The sequence below is a fragment of the Canis aureus genome, chromosome 11, assembly GCF_053574225.1.
Source record: "Canis aureus isolate CA01 chromosome 11, VMU_Caureus_v.1.0, whole genome shotgun sequence".
NCBI lineage: Eukaryota > Metazoa > Chordata > Mammalia > Carnivora > Canidae > Canis > Canis aureus.
In genome coordinates, this window is record NC_135621.1 from 48,764,009 (window position 1) to 48,781,129 (window position 17,121).

At 38.6% G+C, this 17,121-nt stretch overlaps 1 protein-coding gene and 1 long non-coding RNA gene across 11 annotated transcripts in view; one reads left to right on the forward strand and one right to left on the reverse strand.

Annotated features, from left to right (window-relative positions):
• The window catches only part of THADA (THADA armadillo repeat containing), a 332,898-nt gene that overhangs the window by 181,036 nt on the left and 134,741 nt on the right, over positions 1-17,121 (reverse strand). For 7 of the 8 annotated variants that reach the window (XM_077915220.1, XM_077915219.1, XM_077915217.1 and 4 more), the window contains 2 exons: positions 5,696-5,785; positions 4,068-4,199 (listed from right to left, as the gene is read on the reverse strand). In XM_077915220.1, coding sequence (XP_077771346.1) covers positions 4,068-4,199; positions 5,696-5,785 — 222 coding nt within the window. The remainder of the gene's footprint in view (positions 1-4,067; positions 4,200-5,695; positions 5,786-17,121) is intronic. The other variant, XM_077915218.1, reaches the window with a different exon arrangement.
• LOC144324043 (uncharacterized) overlaps positions 12,363-17,121 on the forward strand; it is a 32,531-nt gene continuing 27,772 nt past the window's right edge. For 2 of the 3 annotated variants that reach the window (XR_013389418.1, XR_013389420.1), the window contains exon 1: positions 12,454-13,514. This is a non-coding gene — a long non-coding RNA (uncharacterized LOC144324043). The other variant, XR_013389419.1, reaches the window with a different exon arrangement.

The window sequence follows — 17,121 nt, forward strand, 5'->3', positions numbered from 1 at the left end:
TGGCCCCTGAGGACACCTGGGTGCCTCACCGGTTGAATGTCAGCCTTTGGCTCAGGGTGTGATCCCGGATTTCCGGGATCGAGTCCCGCATTGGGCTCCCCGCTTGGAGCCTGCTTCTCCTCCCTCTGCCTGTGTCCCTGCCTCTCTTTTTGTGTCTTTCATGAATAAATACATAAAATCTTAAAAAAAAAAAAAAAAAAAAAAAGATCAGCTCCCAAAAAGGCAAGGGGTTTGGGGAGATCCTTTTAAAAGCACACAAAGAATAAATAAAAAGCAGTGGAGAGGTTTCTCCCATAGATATTAATCCAATGCTGAGATCTATTGGCAGCACCAGAAAGGGCTTTCTGGTTCAGCTGGACACCCGCCTGCACAGTGATACCACACTGGTTCCGAGAGGGTAGAGGGCCTTGCCCAAGTGTCAGTCAGTCAGTAAGTGGCAGACCTTGGACAGAACTGGTCTCTTAAATCCAGAGCCTTTCTTCTATTCAGGATGCCATGCTGTGGCCTCAGTTTGGGGCATATTTGTTTTCCTGTAGTTCTTCAATTCACACTTGAAACTCTCTTGTAAAACAGAATTCAAAGGTACATGTAGAGAGATACTCTGGTCTAGAAAGCCCTAGACAAGGTGTATTCAGAGGAGCCTGTTGGGGGTCCCATTTAAAGCATGAGTCACTCGTCTTGGTGGTATTTGAACTGAAGGGTGAATGGTCTTTAACTGCAGACCTCATATTTGCATGGTAAAGGGCTGTGAATCTGGATCCCTCACAGCATCAGGCACATAAAATACACTCGATTAAAAAAAACTTGCAAACAAAACATTGTGATTAACATTATCATTTCTGTTCCAAGGTGATGCAACAATCATAACTGCACACACGCATAACTTTGGAAAACCCAAATCAGAACTTCTAAGATTTCAGTCAACAAAGTAGATCAATAGAGATATAAATTTATACTTCTAAATGTGGGATAAGGAACAAAAATACAAACAATACCTACAAACATCTTACAAAGAGGAAGGAAATGGCAGGTAAGCATACATAAATCAAAGGGAAATAAGAAGCTATTATTGGGGCTTTTAATCTTCTGTTTGTGCAATTCACTTTAGCACGGTCAGAGCAACCCTCATGCTACTCCCACTAGCTGAAAAATTTCTATTTAACTAAACTCAGAATATCCAAGATCCTGATTAGACTCTTCCAAGTACATAAATTAACACTGGCAATGCTACAAAAATAAAGCATCACCCAACCACTCATGCATACATCCATCTTTTCAGCTATTATCCCAAGTCAAAATAGCCCAACCTTTATCATCACTAGAACCAAAAATATTGCCTGGAATGACAGGTTTTATGATCAATCTTTTACTTCCTTCACAATGAATTTTCTCAGAAGTAATTTAAATCAATGTGTACAATTTTATCAAAATCACCATTTTTATGGTCTATCTGCCCAGAGTGATTGCGAACATTTTATAGTAGTACAGGGCTGCCCCTCTACTGGGTTGATGAAACCCCAAACTGGGATTTTGACTAAACTTCAAGTCTAGGATCCTTCCATTGTATCACAGAAGATAGTCAGGGCTTAGCTAAACTAGCCTCCTCCACACCTGTCACAGACTAACCCTGATACCTCAGGCAATGATCCTGCAGAGGTGAACCCAAGAGAAGCCATCCTCAATACTGGAAAAGCAAAGCAAGAAGCAGATCCCACTGCTGGTGGGGACAGGACTTCTATATCGTGAAAACAGTCTGCACTTGGATCCACCAACTCTGGAGATAGGCTCCTCCTCATTCTAAATTACATCAATTTGAGCCCACAAGCCTACTCAGCATAGCCACTGCTCTTGGCTGAACAAAAGGAAGCTGGTTATTTTGGTGTAATGGAAAGAGTACACCCAACACCCTGACAGCGTTATACTCTTGGGTTCCTATTCTAGCGCTGTTACTGACTCACTCTCTGAACCTCAACTTCCTCAACAGGAAAGTGGAGGTGATAACACGTCCTCTTGGAATCGTTGTAAACAAGATGGCCGGTTCAGCGCCTAGAAAATAGTCAAAGTTCAACAAATGCTGGTGTACTTTCTACTAACATCTCTGCTCAGAATACTTTCTTGTTTGTTCTCTGCATTCCTGGGTCAAAATCTACTTCTTATAAACCCCTGGAGTAGCCTAATCAAGTACCAAGCTATTGTCTAGTTTGTTAAAACCATGTACATGGTGGGGGGCAAAGAGGGGTTGTGATAATATTTAATATCCCAAATTTAATACTGGTACTCAAAGTGTGATCTACAGACCAGCAGCATCAGCGTTACCTGGAAGTCTGTGTGAAAGATCCTTGGGCCCCAATCCAGACCTTCCAAAACTGAATTTATGAGATTCCCAAAGTGATAGGTTTATCTCTTAAAGTTTGAGAAACACTGTTCTATACCACAAATGGACATTCAATAACAGGGCCTATTGACACTCTAAGGAATCAGCTGTGGCACTTGTGCTGTTGGTGGCACTCTATGAATGCTTTATTCGCATAGAGAGCAACTACTGACCAAGGCAATTTCCCTGGAAGGACCGTGCAATGGACTCTTTGTGCCTTTTGAGCTTATAACTTTATGGCATTATTTAAATCTTCTATATTAGTGCAATCTGTTATATAATAAATGTCCTGAATATAATTAGCAATATGAGCATTCTGATTATATGTAGACTATCAATAACAGGAAGAATACTTTCAATGTAGTAATTTCTGGTTTCTATGATGTAACACATAACAGATTGATTAGTAATAGACTTCCACAAATTGAATGTTCTCAGCACAGAATGACAAGAGTTCTAAAGCATGTCCTTCTGTGATTCTGAGCATGTGCCTTTCTCCCTAACCCCGTCAACCTTCTGAAACATTTTTTAGTTCTTTCCAGTTATATGTGAAAGTACAGTTTTTCAATGCTCCTGAAAGTAAAATTTACAACCCAAATTCCTAAAATGAATCACCAAATGCTGGATACAGGAGACTGGTAACTTTGTGTATCAGGAAACAAAAACCGATCCGAGTGAGTCATCTCTGTGATCAGAGATAATACAGCCACAGCCTGAGCTTGGTGCAAACAAATGGCTACAGCAATCACATGCCAGCATCTTGTACTTAATGGTTTCTCACATTAAAATGCATCAGTCAGCTCTGTGAAACCAGGAAGTGGAACCCAGGGTGCCACATAAATAACAAACACATTCTCTTGAGTTTGCTGTATCTCTAACGTTTTGCTCCAAGTCTACCTCAATTTTTGGTAGATAAATAAAAATGAAAGTGCTGCTTTATTGAGACATAAGCAGAAAGGTAAAAGCTGACTAGTATCACTGGGCTTCTGAAATGTTCCATACGAAAATTTTTAATACTTTTCAGAGGCCTACTTTGATCGAAAATGAAAAAGGTGATCAGAAGTTGGGAAATACCTCAAAAACTGTAACAGAGGAAGTGGCAATAAGCTCTAGAGCAGAAAAGCCTGTTATCATCTGATTCCATGTATAATCTATCTGCATGGCTTTTTCTCAGGTACTCCGTGCTAGAAAAAGAAGATGACGAGGAAGTGAACCTGTGCCACATTGCACTGCCACCTGGATGCTACCCCTTGCACCCACTAGCAAACTCTGATTTCAGAGTGAAGAGACAAATGTCCTCTTGAAACCTTGGACAGGAGGCTATAATGCCAGGACCAAGCCTGCTTCATGCTGATGAGGCTTAACCCAGGGATGATGCAAACACCTAGGCTATGGTTTTCAAAAGCAGGCATCTCCTGTCAACACCACACATCCGTTAGTCGGCAGAGTGCCAAAGAAACATTAATTAAACAGTGGGTATGGGCTTCTGTACCCACAAAAGAAGCACTTTCCTCTGAACCATTGGAGACCAGTTGGGGGGGCAACGGTAATAACCCCCAGGCCCTGCTTTCATAAGACCCCTCTCAAAATTAAACAAAAACAAAAAACGACATAGTTTCTAAAATAAGAACAAGTTAAAATACTCCATAAAGCCCCCGTGCCTACCCCATTATTTCCATGAAGTATACACTACCTCATAATGAAGGGAATGAAAGGTGCCATGCTGAGAGCTGAGTAAGTGCCGTCCATCGGAGAAGGGTAGAGTCTTCCCAACACCAAAAGTAAGAGAAACATGCTTGGATGACGGTTGAGTTCTCCTGTATCACTGAAAAAAAAATTATTGTACACAAAAGATTTATAATTTGAGAGGTGAGACACTGCCTTCAAACATTTTTCCCATCAAAGAATTATGAATATAAAGTGAGACTCTGGATGATCAGATCATTTTCTTTCATTTGTGTGTTTTTCCCTCCATTCATTTCATATATTTCTAACATGCAAATAAGGAAGAGCTACTGGCAAAGCTATGGATTGGGCTTTTGCACACGATTCTCTTCTCAAAGCTAACTGTTAATTCTTGTCTGTGTTTTGATTTGGGCTGTTCATACAGCAGAAAGGAGTTCCACAGTATGAAATGTGAAACTTTCAACAGCTAAATGTACTTATGAAAGCTTGAACGGTCACTTACTGGGGCCAGAAAAGCCTGTCTGTACAAATTACTAATGTGAGGAAATTTATCATAAGCAGAAATAAAATTCATTGATGTTATTTTACTTCCCTATTAATAAAGTGCATATCAAGTGCAAATATTGCTAGAAGAATAAAAAAAAAGCACATGTTCCAACACACCTTTCTAAAAATTCTACTGTTGATACAGGATGTGATTGAAAGGACAATGGTAAACTTTTCTATGTGCCCTGATCTGACTGGGAGCCTTCTGAAGAGCTGTATTTTGTGTTTGCAGGGTCAGGTATGCCAGTGCCATTTCTGGTCACCTGTTTGCCGGCTATTTGCTTACCCTCACAATGGTCAACTGCAACAAGCCAGTAAGAAAAAAAAAGACTGCTGTTTGTTACAGCAAACTCAGTAGGTAAACACAAAGATCTTTAAATATCATGGGAAGAAAATGCTTTTTGTGCTTCTAAGAAGCTAATTTCTGAAAAATGTTCACTGAAAACAGAGTTAAATTTGAAAAAACAATATAAAAAAGGATTTTAAAAATATATTATAAAAACAGGATTTTTGGGCAGCCGGGGTGGTTCAGCGGTTTAGCGCCACCTTCAGCCCAGAGCCTGATCCTGAAGACCTGGGATCGAGTCCCATGTCGGGCTCCCTGTATGGAGCCTGCTTCTCCCTCTGCCTGTGTCTCTCCCTCTCTCTCTGTGTGTCTCTCATGAATAAATAAATGAAATCTTAAAAAAAAAATTCAGGATTTTAGAGGCATCTAAAATGGTGGCTAAATGGTGGCTCAGTCGTTTAAGTGTCCCACTCTTGATTTCAGCTTAGCATCTGATCTCAGAGTCATTAAGAGCCCCGAGTCCTGGGGCTCTGTGCTGGAAGTGAAGCCTGCTTAAGATTCTCTCCCTCTTTTCATCCCCCACCTCTAAACAAAAACAAAAACAAACAGGATTTTATATAACTTTTCAAGTACAAATCTACTGTAAAGAGTCAGGCAACATGATGTACTAAACACTTTTTAAAAAGTCATCTATGTTACAAGGAAGGAGTTGATTAAAAACTGTTGCCTGGAGGCAAAAATCTCAATTAATGAAGTAATTCACTTCCTTGATTTCACTGCGTCCCACCCTATTCTCTTCTTACCTGTCCACAGTATTAGCTACAGCTTCCAACTGTTGGAGAAGAAAGGGATAGAGTTCTGGGAAACGAGAAAAAAATTCGCTGCCTGTCATTCTGTAGAGGGAAGAAAAATAAATTACTATCATTTATTTCCTCTAATCTAATAATAAGGCCTTTTTAATTTATTTTATTTAAAGGAAGATAGCCAAAGTCATTTCCTTGAATATGTAATGAAAAAAAAGTTAAGAATAAACCATCTTAATAATTTCACAATCAATTGAAATAATATAGTTAATTTTGATTTCGGAAATGCTTTTAACACAGGGAATTTTATCTCCAAATTTAAGATTATGTATATTTGCAAATGTTTGATATTAAATTCTCTTGGGGAAGAAATATTTGTGCAAATGACAAGTTTCCACAATTGATTTGGACTATGAATATAGTCAACATCTGGTTGGCTAATGCTGACAGCTTCTATAATAAAAACAGGTCTAGAAAAGGTTTCTCCCAAGTTGGCACCAGTGATATTTTGGACCAGACAATTCTTTGCTGTGGAGGACTCTCATGTGATTGTAGGATGTTTAGCAGCCTTCATGGCTTCTACCCATCAAATGCCAATAATATACCTTTTCCCCTCAAGTTATAACAATCAAAACTGTCTCTGGATGTTGCCAAATGCATCCTGAGGGGCAAAATGGTCCCTAGTTGAAAAACATTGGTCTGGAGCATGGTTATCAGAAGCACAGATTTGGTGTATACAGTTCTGGATATTCAATCCTAGCTGATAATCTGTGAGGATCACCTTTCCATCTTTATAAACACTACTCTTGAATTCTTATAAGATCCAGTCAATCAGTTTTCACAAATGTAACCCACTCCTATAAAGACTCAGAAAAGTTTCCTTGTGCCCCTTCCCAGTCAACTCTCAATACCCAAAGCAACCACTGATTTTATTTCTATTCCAATATCCTTTTGTCTATTCTAGAATTTCATATAAATGTAATAATCCATTACATAACTTTTTGTACCTGGCTTTTTTTTCACTGAGCATAAAGTTTAACCATGTTACTTATGTATCAATAGTTTCTTTTTTGGTTGAATAGTATTCTATTGTATGAATATATAAGTTTGTTTATCCATTCTCCTCTTGACAGATTCGGGCTGTTTCCATTTGTAGGCTATTATGAATAAAGCTGCTAGGAACATTCTTACATAGGTTTTTTGTGGACATGTTTTAATTTCTCTTGAATTAAGTATCTGAGAATAAAGTTTCTGTATGTTTAACATTTTAGGAAACTGAGAGTTTCCCAAAATAATTATAGCATTTTATACTTCCACCAACAATAAATGAGAATTCTAAGGCTCTATGTCCTTTCCAACATTTGCAGTTGTCTTTTTTTCCACGTTAGCCATCCTAGTGGTAGATCTCTGTGGTTTTGATTTGCATTTTCTTGATGACTAATGATGATATTAAACACTATGTCCTTTGGTTATTGAAATGGCCTTTTGTGAAGTATCTATTCAAAATGTTTGCCCATTTTTATGTTTGGTTGCTTGTTTTCTTTGCAATACATGTACATTATATATACCTTTTTTTGTGGCTTGCCAATTTATTTTCCTAATAATGTCTTTTCATGAGAAGAAGTCGTCAGTCCAATAATTAGATCCTTTTTTTTTTTAAGATTTCATGTTTTCTGTGGCTTAAGAAATCTTTGCCTACTCCAATATCACAAAGTTATTCTGTTTTTTTCTAAGAGTTTTATAGTTTTAGCTTTTATCTTGAGGTCCATGATTCCTCTCAAATTAATTTTTATGTATGGTGTCAGGTAGAGGCAAAGGTTATCTTTTTCTTTTAAAAATTTATTATTTCTAATTGAAGTATAGTTGACATACAATGTTACATTAGTTTCAGGTGCAAGACTCTTTCTCTTCTACATTGGCATATCATAATTTAATAGGAAGATGCTGTAAGAAAAAAATATAGGCCTTAAATAGGAAAGATGTGCCAGGTTTATAAATAAGAAGATTCGATAATACAACGAGGAAATTCTCACCAAATTCAATGCAATTCCAATAAAAATAATAATTATGTGTGTGTGTCTGTGTGTGTAACTGGACAAGCAGATTCATTCTTTTTTTTTTTTTAGAGAAAGAGAGTGCACATGAGCAAGTTGGGAGCAGGGAACAGAGGGAGGGAGAGAATGCCAAGCAGGCTTCCTGCCCAGCACAGAGCCCACCACAGGGCTTGATCTCATGACCCTGAGATCATGATCTGAGCCAAAATCAAGAGTTGGATGCTTAATCAACTGAGCCCCAGGTGCCCCTGGACAAGCAGATTCTAAAATGTATATAGATGCACCAAAGGCCAAGAGTTGCAAAGATAATCTTGAAGAACAAATATAGAGGACTTACTCAATCAGGTAGCTAGAAATATTATAAAACTTTAATAATTAGGACATCATGGTGACAAGTAGGCTATTGAACACATACATGAGGACCTGATTTATAAGAGAGTTGGTACTGTAGATGACAGTACTATGTAGTTCAGGGGCTCTGATAACTAGGTTTCTACACAGACAAAATTAAAACTGGATCTCAACCTCCCACCACATACAGAATTAAATCCTAGTTAATTCAAGACTTAAAAGTAAAAGGTAAAACTGCTAAAGTCATTAGAAAACTGTAGAGAATAGAATTTATTAAACAAGACCCCCAAAGCATCAACTAGTAGGAAAAATTTATATATTCAACTACATCAGTTAATATTTTTAAAAAAATTTTACTCACACAAAAAAGGCACAAATAAAAACACAAAATAATACATGTACAAAGTATTTTTGACAGAGGAGGAGTATCAAACATTATGAAATAAGACACTAAGAGACTGGCAGCCCGGGTGGCTCAGCAGTTTGGCGCCTGCCTTCCACCCAGGGTGTGATCCAGGAAACCCAGGATCGAGTCCCACATCGGGCTCCCTGCGTGGAGCCTGCTTCTCCCTCTGCCTGTGTCTTTGCCTCTCTCTCTCTCTCTCTCTCTCTGTGTCTCTCTCATGAATAAATAAAGAAAATCTTAAAAAAAAAAAAGACACTAAGAGATTTAGACTTATGAGGTCAAAAAAGACTAAACACATGTGGATCTTGATTCTAACAAGCCTATTTTAAAAAGATATTTCTAAGACAATTGGGAAAAGCTGAAGGTTAAGGAATTATTAACTCTGTTACAAGTGATAATAGCATGATGGTTATTTCTTTTTAAACTCTCTTATCAAATCAGTCATGCATCCTGAGGTATTTACGGGAAAAATGACATGATGTCTGTGACCTCCTCGGGAAGACAAGAAATGGACAAAATAAGATTGGCAAGATGCTGACAATTGTGGAAGCTGAGTGATGGATATGCAGGGGTTAGTTGTACTATCCTCTTCATTCTTACATATGTTAAAAATTCCCATAATAAAAAGGTTTTAAAATGATGGAAGTAAATGTTTTTATTTGCCAAGCCACAAATGAGGAGAAAATATGTAATGCGTGTAACTGAGAATTACGTAATTAGTATTATAATATATGAAGAACTCCAGTGAAATCAGTAAAAGACAAACAACTGAATTTTATAAAAATGGATAAAACCTATTAAAAATATAATCCCTAGAAAATAAACATTAGCAACCAATAAACAGAAGATGTTCAATCATACTAAGAGACCATTTTATATCAACTGGCAAAGATTGAAAAGTCCAATAATATGAAGTATTGTAACTCTTAGACACTTCTGATGGAAACAAAAATTACTACAACAATTTAAAAAATAATTGGCATTTTCTTGAAAGTCACAGATATGTTTAGCCAGTGATTCACAAATGCTATTTCTAGGTAAATGGCCTAATAAACTCTTGGACGTGGGCACCAGAAAGCTTGTACAAGCATATGCATAGCAGCCATATGTCCATCAACAGTAGAGTGAATAAACTGTACACTCACACAATGGAGTACTGTAGAGCAGTAAATCTGAATGAACTACAGATGTATTAACACAGGAACATAATGTTAAGTGAAAAAAGTAAGCTAAAGAAGAATACATGTAAAATATAATCTTTTTATGCAAGTTTACAATAATGCACCACTAAATAATACATTGCTTAGAGAAACAAACTTAAGTGATAAAAAAATGAAAAGCAAAGAAATAAATAAAAACAAAATTGGCAAAAATAATCAATCACTTCTCCAAGAGGAGAGGAAAGGGGATGGGATCAGGAAAGAATATATAAGGGGCTTCAAAAGAAATGTTCTGTTACTTAACTAGGTGGTAGATCTAAAGGTATTGGTTGTATAGTTACTCTTTATAGTTCACACACACTATATAAATTTTCTTTTGTACCTATTTCACATTTGTAAACCAATTTTTTTTTAAAGAAGAGAAAGTCTTTACTTCCTTTTAAATTACAGGTCTATTGAACATTTATTGGACATTCATGAAAAAAATGTGCTCATTTCCTTTTTAAATTAGTAGATATTTTTGTGGAAAAAAGAACAAACACAAACGTTAAAAAAAAAAACCCACATATTAGATCTCCTAGTGCCCCTCCTCATAGCCAACTATGCAAAAGCACCTCAGCTTTCCTTTTAAAAAAATTGTTTATACAAGTACGTATTTTTAGTTTACTCCTTTTCCCCACAAATACACATATTATACATATGGTTGTGCCTCACCCCCTTTTTTGTGCTCCTTGATTTTATTTTTCATTTGACCTGTATCTGAGAAATCTTTCAGGATCAAGCACACCATTCTATTTCTTTCCATTTAATGGCTGAAGGGTAATCCATTGTATGTTGAGTATAATTGATTTGATCCCAAATGATAGGCCTTTTGGTCATCACCTTACTGTTACAAACAATGAAATGTAAATTTCCTTGTTAATAAATGGCAAACCTGGGCTTTGCAGGGTCAATGTTTTACACAGGGAGATCACAAAACCATTCCACTATAGGCCATTGTTACATTCTTTAGTATCACTAAGCAAAATTGGTCAAGAACATCAGTTTCCATTTTTAGTGGAGTCACTTAAAATTGTGTATGAATTCAATACTGAGATCTCTGCATGTACTTGTCCATATAGCATATAGAATCTCTCCAACTATACCATAAAGCCTGTGGATATGCCTTCTTGAAGAATCCATATTTCCAGTAAGTCATTCCTAAATGGTCTGATATCTCTTGGTAGTGTTAGAGAGATTAACTATTCTCATGTAAGCAGACCATGTGATTGCATTACCATGATCTAGAAATTGCCTTGATAAATAACAGGCTCTGCTGACCACAAATACTGCCAGAGAAACGGGCTGTGGAGCTACTATTCTCAAATTAAAGTCATTGTCTTAATTGAATTAAAACTAATTGTCCCAAACAGCGAATTACCTTATTCAGTTACCTTAGCAGATATTTATTGCTAGTTAATGTTGCACATCATATGAAGAAGGTATGTTACTCAAAGTTAAACGTTCAGTAAATGTTTTAAGGAATTGATTTGTTCTTAATAATTTGGTGAGTTTTGGCTATATCTTAAAAAAATATTCTGTTAAAGTTATTGTGTCCATGCTTAATGGTGTAGGACTTTGAAGCATCAACTGTGCATCTGTCAGAGTTTAAGAAAAACCAAAATTATTTTCAGAGAATTTTGACCTTGCTTAGGCACTCTGAGTACACAGGAGTTGCCTTCTATTCTAGCATTCTCAGGCTCCTCAATACTGTTAAGAAAATGTCAACTCAAAAATACTCTTAACTACAGAAAACAAACTGAGGGTTGATGGAGGGAGGTGGGTGGGACATGGGCTAAATGAATAAATAAATAAATAAAATCTTAAAGAAAGAAAGGTAGAAAGAAAGAAGTCAACTCTATTTCTGGCCAGGGCTCCAATTCACTGCAAATGGAGAAGAGCCGAGTACTTGCTAGATTAGCATCATCTCATTTCTGCATCAGCCAATGGCTAGTAAAGACTTGGCTAAATATGTACAGAGTCCTGCCTGAAGGATATTCACTATTAACAATTCTTGTGTTTTATAAAACCTTACCTCAAGAGGTAACACATAGGAAGATATCAGAATTATCTAAGGGGCTTAACCAAACTTCTCATTCTTGATTCTCAACTACAGCAAAAGGCATAGGCTGCTCACAGGTTTGGGACTGCCCATATAGGTCCGTAACCTATAGCTTTATTTTATTTTTTTAAACATTTTTTAAAAGATTTTATTTATTTATTCATGAGAGACACATTGAGAGAGAGGCAGAGACATAGGCAGAGGGAGAAGCAGGCTCCCTGCAGTGAGGTGAACCAGATGTAGGACTCAGTCCCAGGACCCCAGGATCATGACTTGAGCCAAAGGCAGAGGGTCAACCGCTGAGCCACCCAGGTGTCCCTAAATAAATAAAATCTTAAAAAAACAAAAAACAAAAAACTATAGCTTGATCATAGTTTTCTCAGGAAAGCAGCAAATATTTTAAATACCTACATACTTCATGTTGAACACTGTGCTAGATCGCACAGAAGACACTACAGTTTGAGATAGTCACTGCTCTTGGGGATTAAGATCTGGTTAGGAACACAAGGCATATGCATAGATTGTAACTAGGTAAGGCAAACTGCTTCAAGGATCAAATAACTGAAGCTTCCAGAACAGGAGAGTTGGGAAAGATATCACTGGCAGTTGGAGACGTTAGGGAATGGTGTGTGGGAAACATGGGAGACCAAGATGAGTTTTGGAAAATTGGGTAAGAATGGATTAAAAGGAAGAGAAAATAGCATGGAGAAAGTATGTAGTTACAGAAACTAACTGGGTAGATAAACTGGCTGGATGAAAAGAGGACTTTGTGACAAGACAAGATAGAAAAGGCAGGATGGCATACAAGTTTTTAGAAATTTCAATGCCAGACTAAGCAGCTTAGCCTGCGTCTTACAGGCACTGAAGGTTTCTGAACAGCAGAGAAAGATGACAAGAGCAGATAATCCGGACTAGAGAGAGGGTAGAAAGACGGTGACCCAATGGACATTCACTGAATACCTTTTTACCTCAACTATAGCATAAATATCTATAGGGAAAGGATTATATTCATACTTCCCTGTATCACTCTTGATACAAACCACAATTTTGCATAAACGTTGGCTGACTGGTAAATATTCTGGCCATGAATGAATAGGTAAGATTAGCCAGAGAGGAAAAACATTCCTAATATAGATGACCTTAACCTCTGCCTTAAGCCTTTTTTCTATTCTCAGTGACTGGTACCCCCCCGCCCCCAACTGACACCTAACCACCCATCCAACTTCAACACAATTTCTCCTCATCAAGGAGAAAAGGAATTATGACTAAGATGGTAACAAATTAAAAATTTCTTAAAGTGAATCGTTAGCTATATCTAAGGACATTCAGAATCCTGATTCGAGTTAATAAATTGATAGTTGCAATTTCTTAAACACAAATATATAAAGCTTGTCTCACTGATTTACAAATAGTTCAATTCTAGTTCACCCACAGAAGCAAACAGGCTGATATGTCACCTCCACAAATATAGCAAGCCCTGGGGGTAAATTCTCCAGTGACAGGCATTTCAAACCTGTTTATCTATGTGGCCAAAAACTAGCCCTGCAACTTTATGGAAACAAAAGAAGTGATAACCAAAAAGGAAAAACAGAATCTCTGTAAATTTAAGCTTCAAGGAAGACAAAAGGAGACCACCAAATACTGTGAATGGGATAAAACACACAGACAAAGGTGAAAACAAACAAGCCAGGATAGAGAATGAGAATAAGGCAGCTTTAACATTGGGACTGTCAAGACTCTACAAAAGGTGAGTTATTCCCCATCCCATCAGGTAAGAACTATGCAGGCCCAACCCATGGAGAGGCCCTTGGGGAAACACAGAAGCTCCTTGAAGCAATCCACTTGCCCAGCACCAGCAGCACAGAGTGGCTGTGAGCTCCAAGGCACTATGTCTGATCCATTCAGTGGTGGGCTCCCCCAGAGCCCAGCCAAGTCTGTGAACAAAATTGGCAGGCAACAGAGGTTGACTGAATGAATGAAAATGCCTGCCCAGCACCATTCTGTCTTATTTTAAAAGCTTTTTTTTTTTTTTTAAGATTTTATTTATTTATTTGAGAGTGATAGAGCAAGCATGAACAAGGTGTTATGGGGATGGGCAGAGGGAGAGGGAGAAGCAGACTCCTCTCTGAGCAGGGAGCTGATGCGGGGCTTGATCCCAGGACCCTGGGATCATGACCTGGGCCAAAGGCAGATGTGTAACCACCCAGGTACCCCTTAAAAGCTTTTTAAAAATTATTCTAGCACTACTTGTTTACTGAGGAAAAATCAGATAATAAAGGACACTGCAAAGAAAAATCTGAAAACCACCATGAACCCATCACCTAAAGATGGCTGCCAGTCTGTTCCGATGTCTGCCTATCTACATGTTTCTTCTCCTTAGATATTCCCGCCCCCCCCCCCCTGCTTTTTACACTTATCAAGAACACTGTTCTATATCAATCTGGACCCATTTGAATGCAGTAGCTTCAGTGCAGTATACTCTCCATGTGTTTCCTACATTTGAACATATGTCCGGGGGCCTAACCCAGACACCAGGCCCAGAATGACTCGTCCCCAGCCTGGCCAAGCCATGCATGGAAGGCCGTCCCTACCCCAGCCACATTCGGAGCTTCCCTCGGTTTGCACATTCCACATCTAATCTTGGTAATGCCGAGGTAATGGTAATGCTCTAGTTTTTGAGAGCATCTATGCTTTCATCATTTTGACCGTCTTTGAATCCTGCCTGCCATCTAAAAGCCTAGGAAAATCTTCATTTGAATCAAGATTCTATTTCTCTTAGAGACCCCATCCTAAGATCTGCCACACATATGGATATTGAAATGCTGAAAGCAAATGCTTCTGAGTTTAACAAAAGCATCCTGATTAAAAAAAAAAAAAATGATCGTGCTTTGTGGTGTCACAAGTAAAAATAGGTATCCCCCCAATTCCTTTTTCCCCCCCAATTCCTATATACAGATCCCCTATCATTTTGAGTCATCTCAGGAACAGGAATCAAGAGAGTAATGTACAAAGATATAAAGAGAGAAAGCTTGAAAGGCAAGCAAAAACATGCAGAAGAGGGAACTCCATAGTAAACAGCAGCAAAGGCATAGCTTGTGCCTGGTTTTAAAAAAACAAAAAACACAAAACAGGACTTATTCACAGGCCATGGAGCAAACACCATAAACCTGGTTTCATTAGATGAAAACAAACACTGAAGGCAAAAGCCTGGAGGTTTTTAGTCGGTTTTTCAAATGAGAACCCAATAAACTATTAAAACCTAGCTACTCCCCAGATTCTGGCCTATAAAACCACTCTAGAGGAGAGAAATCAGCTTCAGGCCTGTGTCTCCTTGCCACAGTGATTGCTGATAGAAAGAGTTAACGCATCTTAAGAAAACCAGTACCCCGAAATGGAAACAAACCTACAAAGAAGACAAAGCACACATACATTTCAAAGGAGGAGCAAATGCAAACTAATAAAACAGAAAGAACTAATAAAAAAGAAATCTGGGTTTGGAACCCCACCAGGAGGACCATCCATCTCTGACTTTGTTCCTAGAATCCTCTCCCCACCTCTGTGAGTGGGCCTGACACCAGCATTTCTCCATTGAGTGGTGGTAATTTAAAAAGAATGAGTGATTAGACTGAACAGATGTCAGAGGCCCCATGGCCAGAATCTCACACTTAGCAAGCACTTGTGATTATGGCAATGGTTCCATCAGGAAGTCCTCTTACTAAATTTCAGGCAAACCATGAAGGAAGTTAAAGGAAGAGCATCTTCTTCAGAGTCTCTATTCTAAGAGCACCGACTCCGACCAGGTCTCCTGCCAATATCATCTTCCCCCGGATCCTCCGTAGAGAGCTATGACATTCTTGAACTTCCTGAAAGTTTTCCAAATCCTTCCCTTTGGGAGCGGCTTTCCAGGTGGAGAATCTCTCAAATCACAAAATCAGCCATCACCATACTAACCCATGGAGAGAAGTGGCAACTCTTGGTTCTGGAAATGCCCTGCTACTCTCCTTGTAGAAATTATTGGCCCAAGGGTGACCCTGGACATACATTTCTACTCATTACACAGCCAGATGGTCAGTAAACATGCATCTCCTGAATTCCTCATGTGTGCAAGGTCCTATTTGGGCAGCTTATATGGATTTTTTTACCTCAGAAATTTGTTTCTTAGAGAATGTTTCTTTTTAAATCCTGTCATCTATAAAATCTCACAATCAGTCCATCTCCAATAGTTAATTCGAGAATCATTTTCTAAACAGCTTAGGGTAGACTGTTTGCAAAGAAGGCCAAAAATAACTCCTACTACCCTTGCTATAGGGTAGCATGCCTCCCTCCCTTCAAGAGGTAGGATCTATTTCCTTTCCCTCTGACTCTGGTTTAGCCTATGACTTCTTTGATCAACAGAAGGCAGAGGAAGTGATGCTGTGCCAGTTCTGCCTTAGGCTTCAAGAGGCATGGCAGCTTACGCATTCACAGTGTTCCAGACTTGACTACTCTGCTAGAGAGAGGCCTCACGAGCCGCCCCCTCTCTACCCCCCACACCCATCATTTCTGCTCCCTGTTGAGGTTCCAGACATGTGATTGTGAAACCATCTTGGTCATTCCAGTCCCAGCTGAGGTCTCAGATATTCACCTGAGTGATCCCAGATGACACCACGTGGTGAAGGTGAACCAGCTGAACCTAGTCAACCTACAGAACTGTGAGAAATAATGAGTTGTTACTTTAAGCCACTAAATTTTAAGGTGTTTGTTATGCAGCAACAGGTAACTAAAACACAGCTATGATACTCAAGCGACCAAGTTAGACTCTGTGGAAAAGGTAATACTGAATAAAAGGGATGCTGGTATCAAGGAAGAGACAATCTATCCTAACTACTATATTTATTTTCTCTCAGCTCTAGAAGCCAGAAATCTAAAACAATATCGATGGTCTAGGGAAGTCTGGCTGGCTCAGTCAGTAGAGAGAGTATGCAACTCTTAATCTCAGGATTGTAAATTCAAGCCCCATGTTCATTGTAGAGGTTACTTAAAAATAAAGTCTTGGGGCACCTGGGTGGCTCAGTTAGGCATCTGACTCTTGACTTTAGCTCAGGTCATGGTCTCAAGGTTGTGGGACTGAGCAGTGTGTTGGGCTCCACGCTGGGTATGCAGCCTGCTTGGGATTCTCTCTCTCCCTCAGCCTTTCCCCCACTAAAATAAATAAAGTCTTAAAAAATTATTAAAAAAAAAAAAAAATAGTCCAAAATCAAAGTGCCAGCGGGGCACCTCCAGAGGCTCTAGAGGAGAACCTGATTCTCGTCTCTTCTAGCTTCTGGTGGCTGCTGGCCTTTCTTGGCCTGTAGCTCTATAGCTCTAATCTCTGC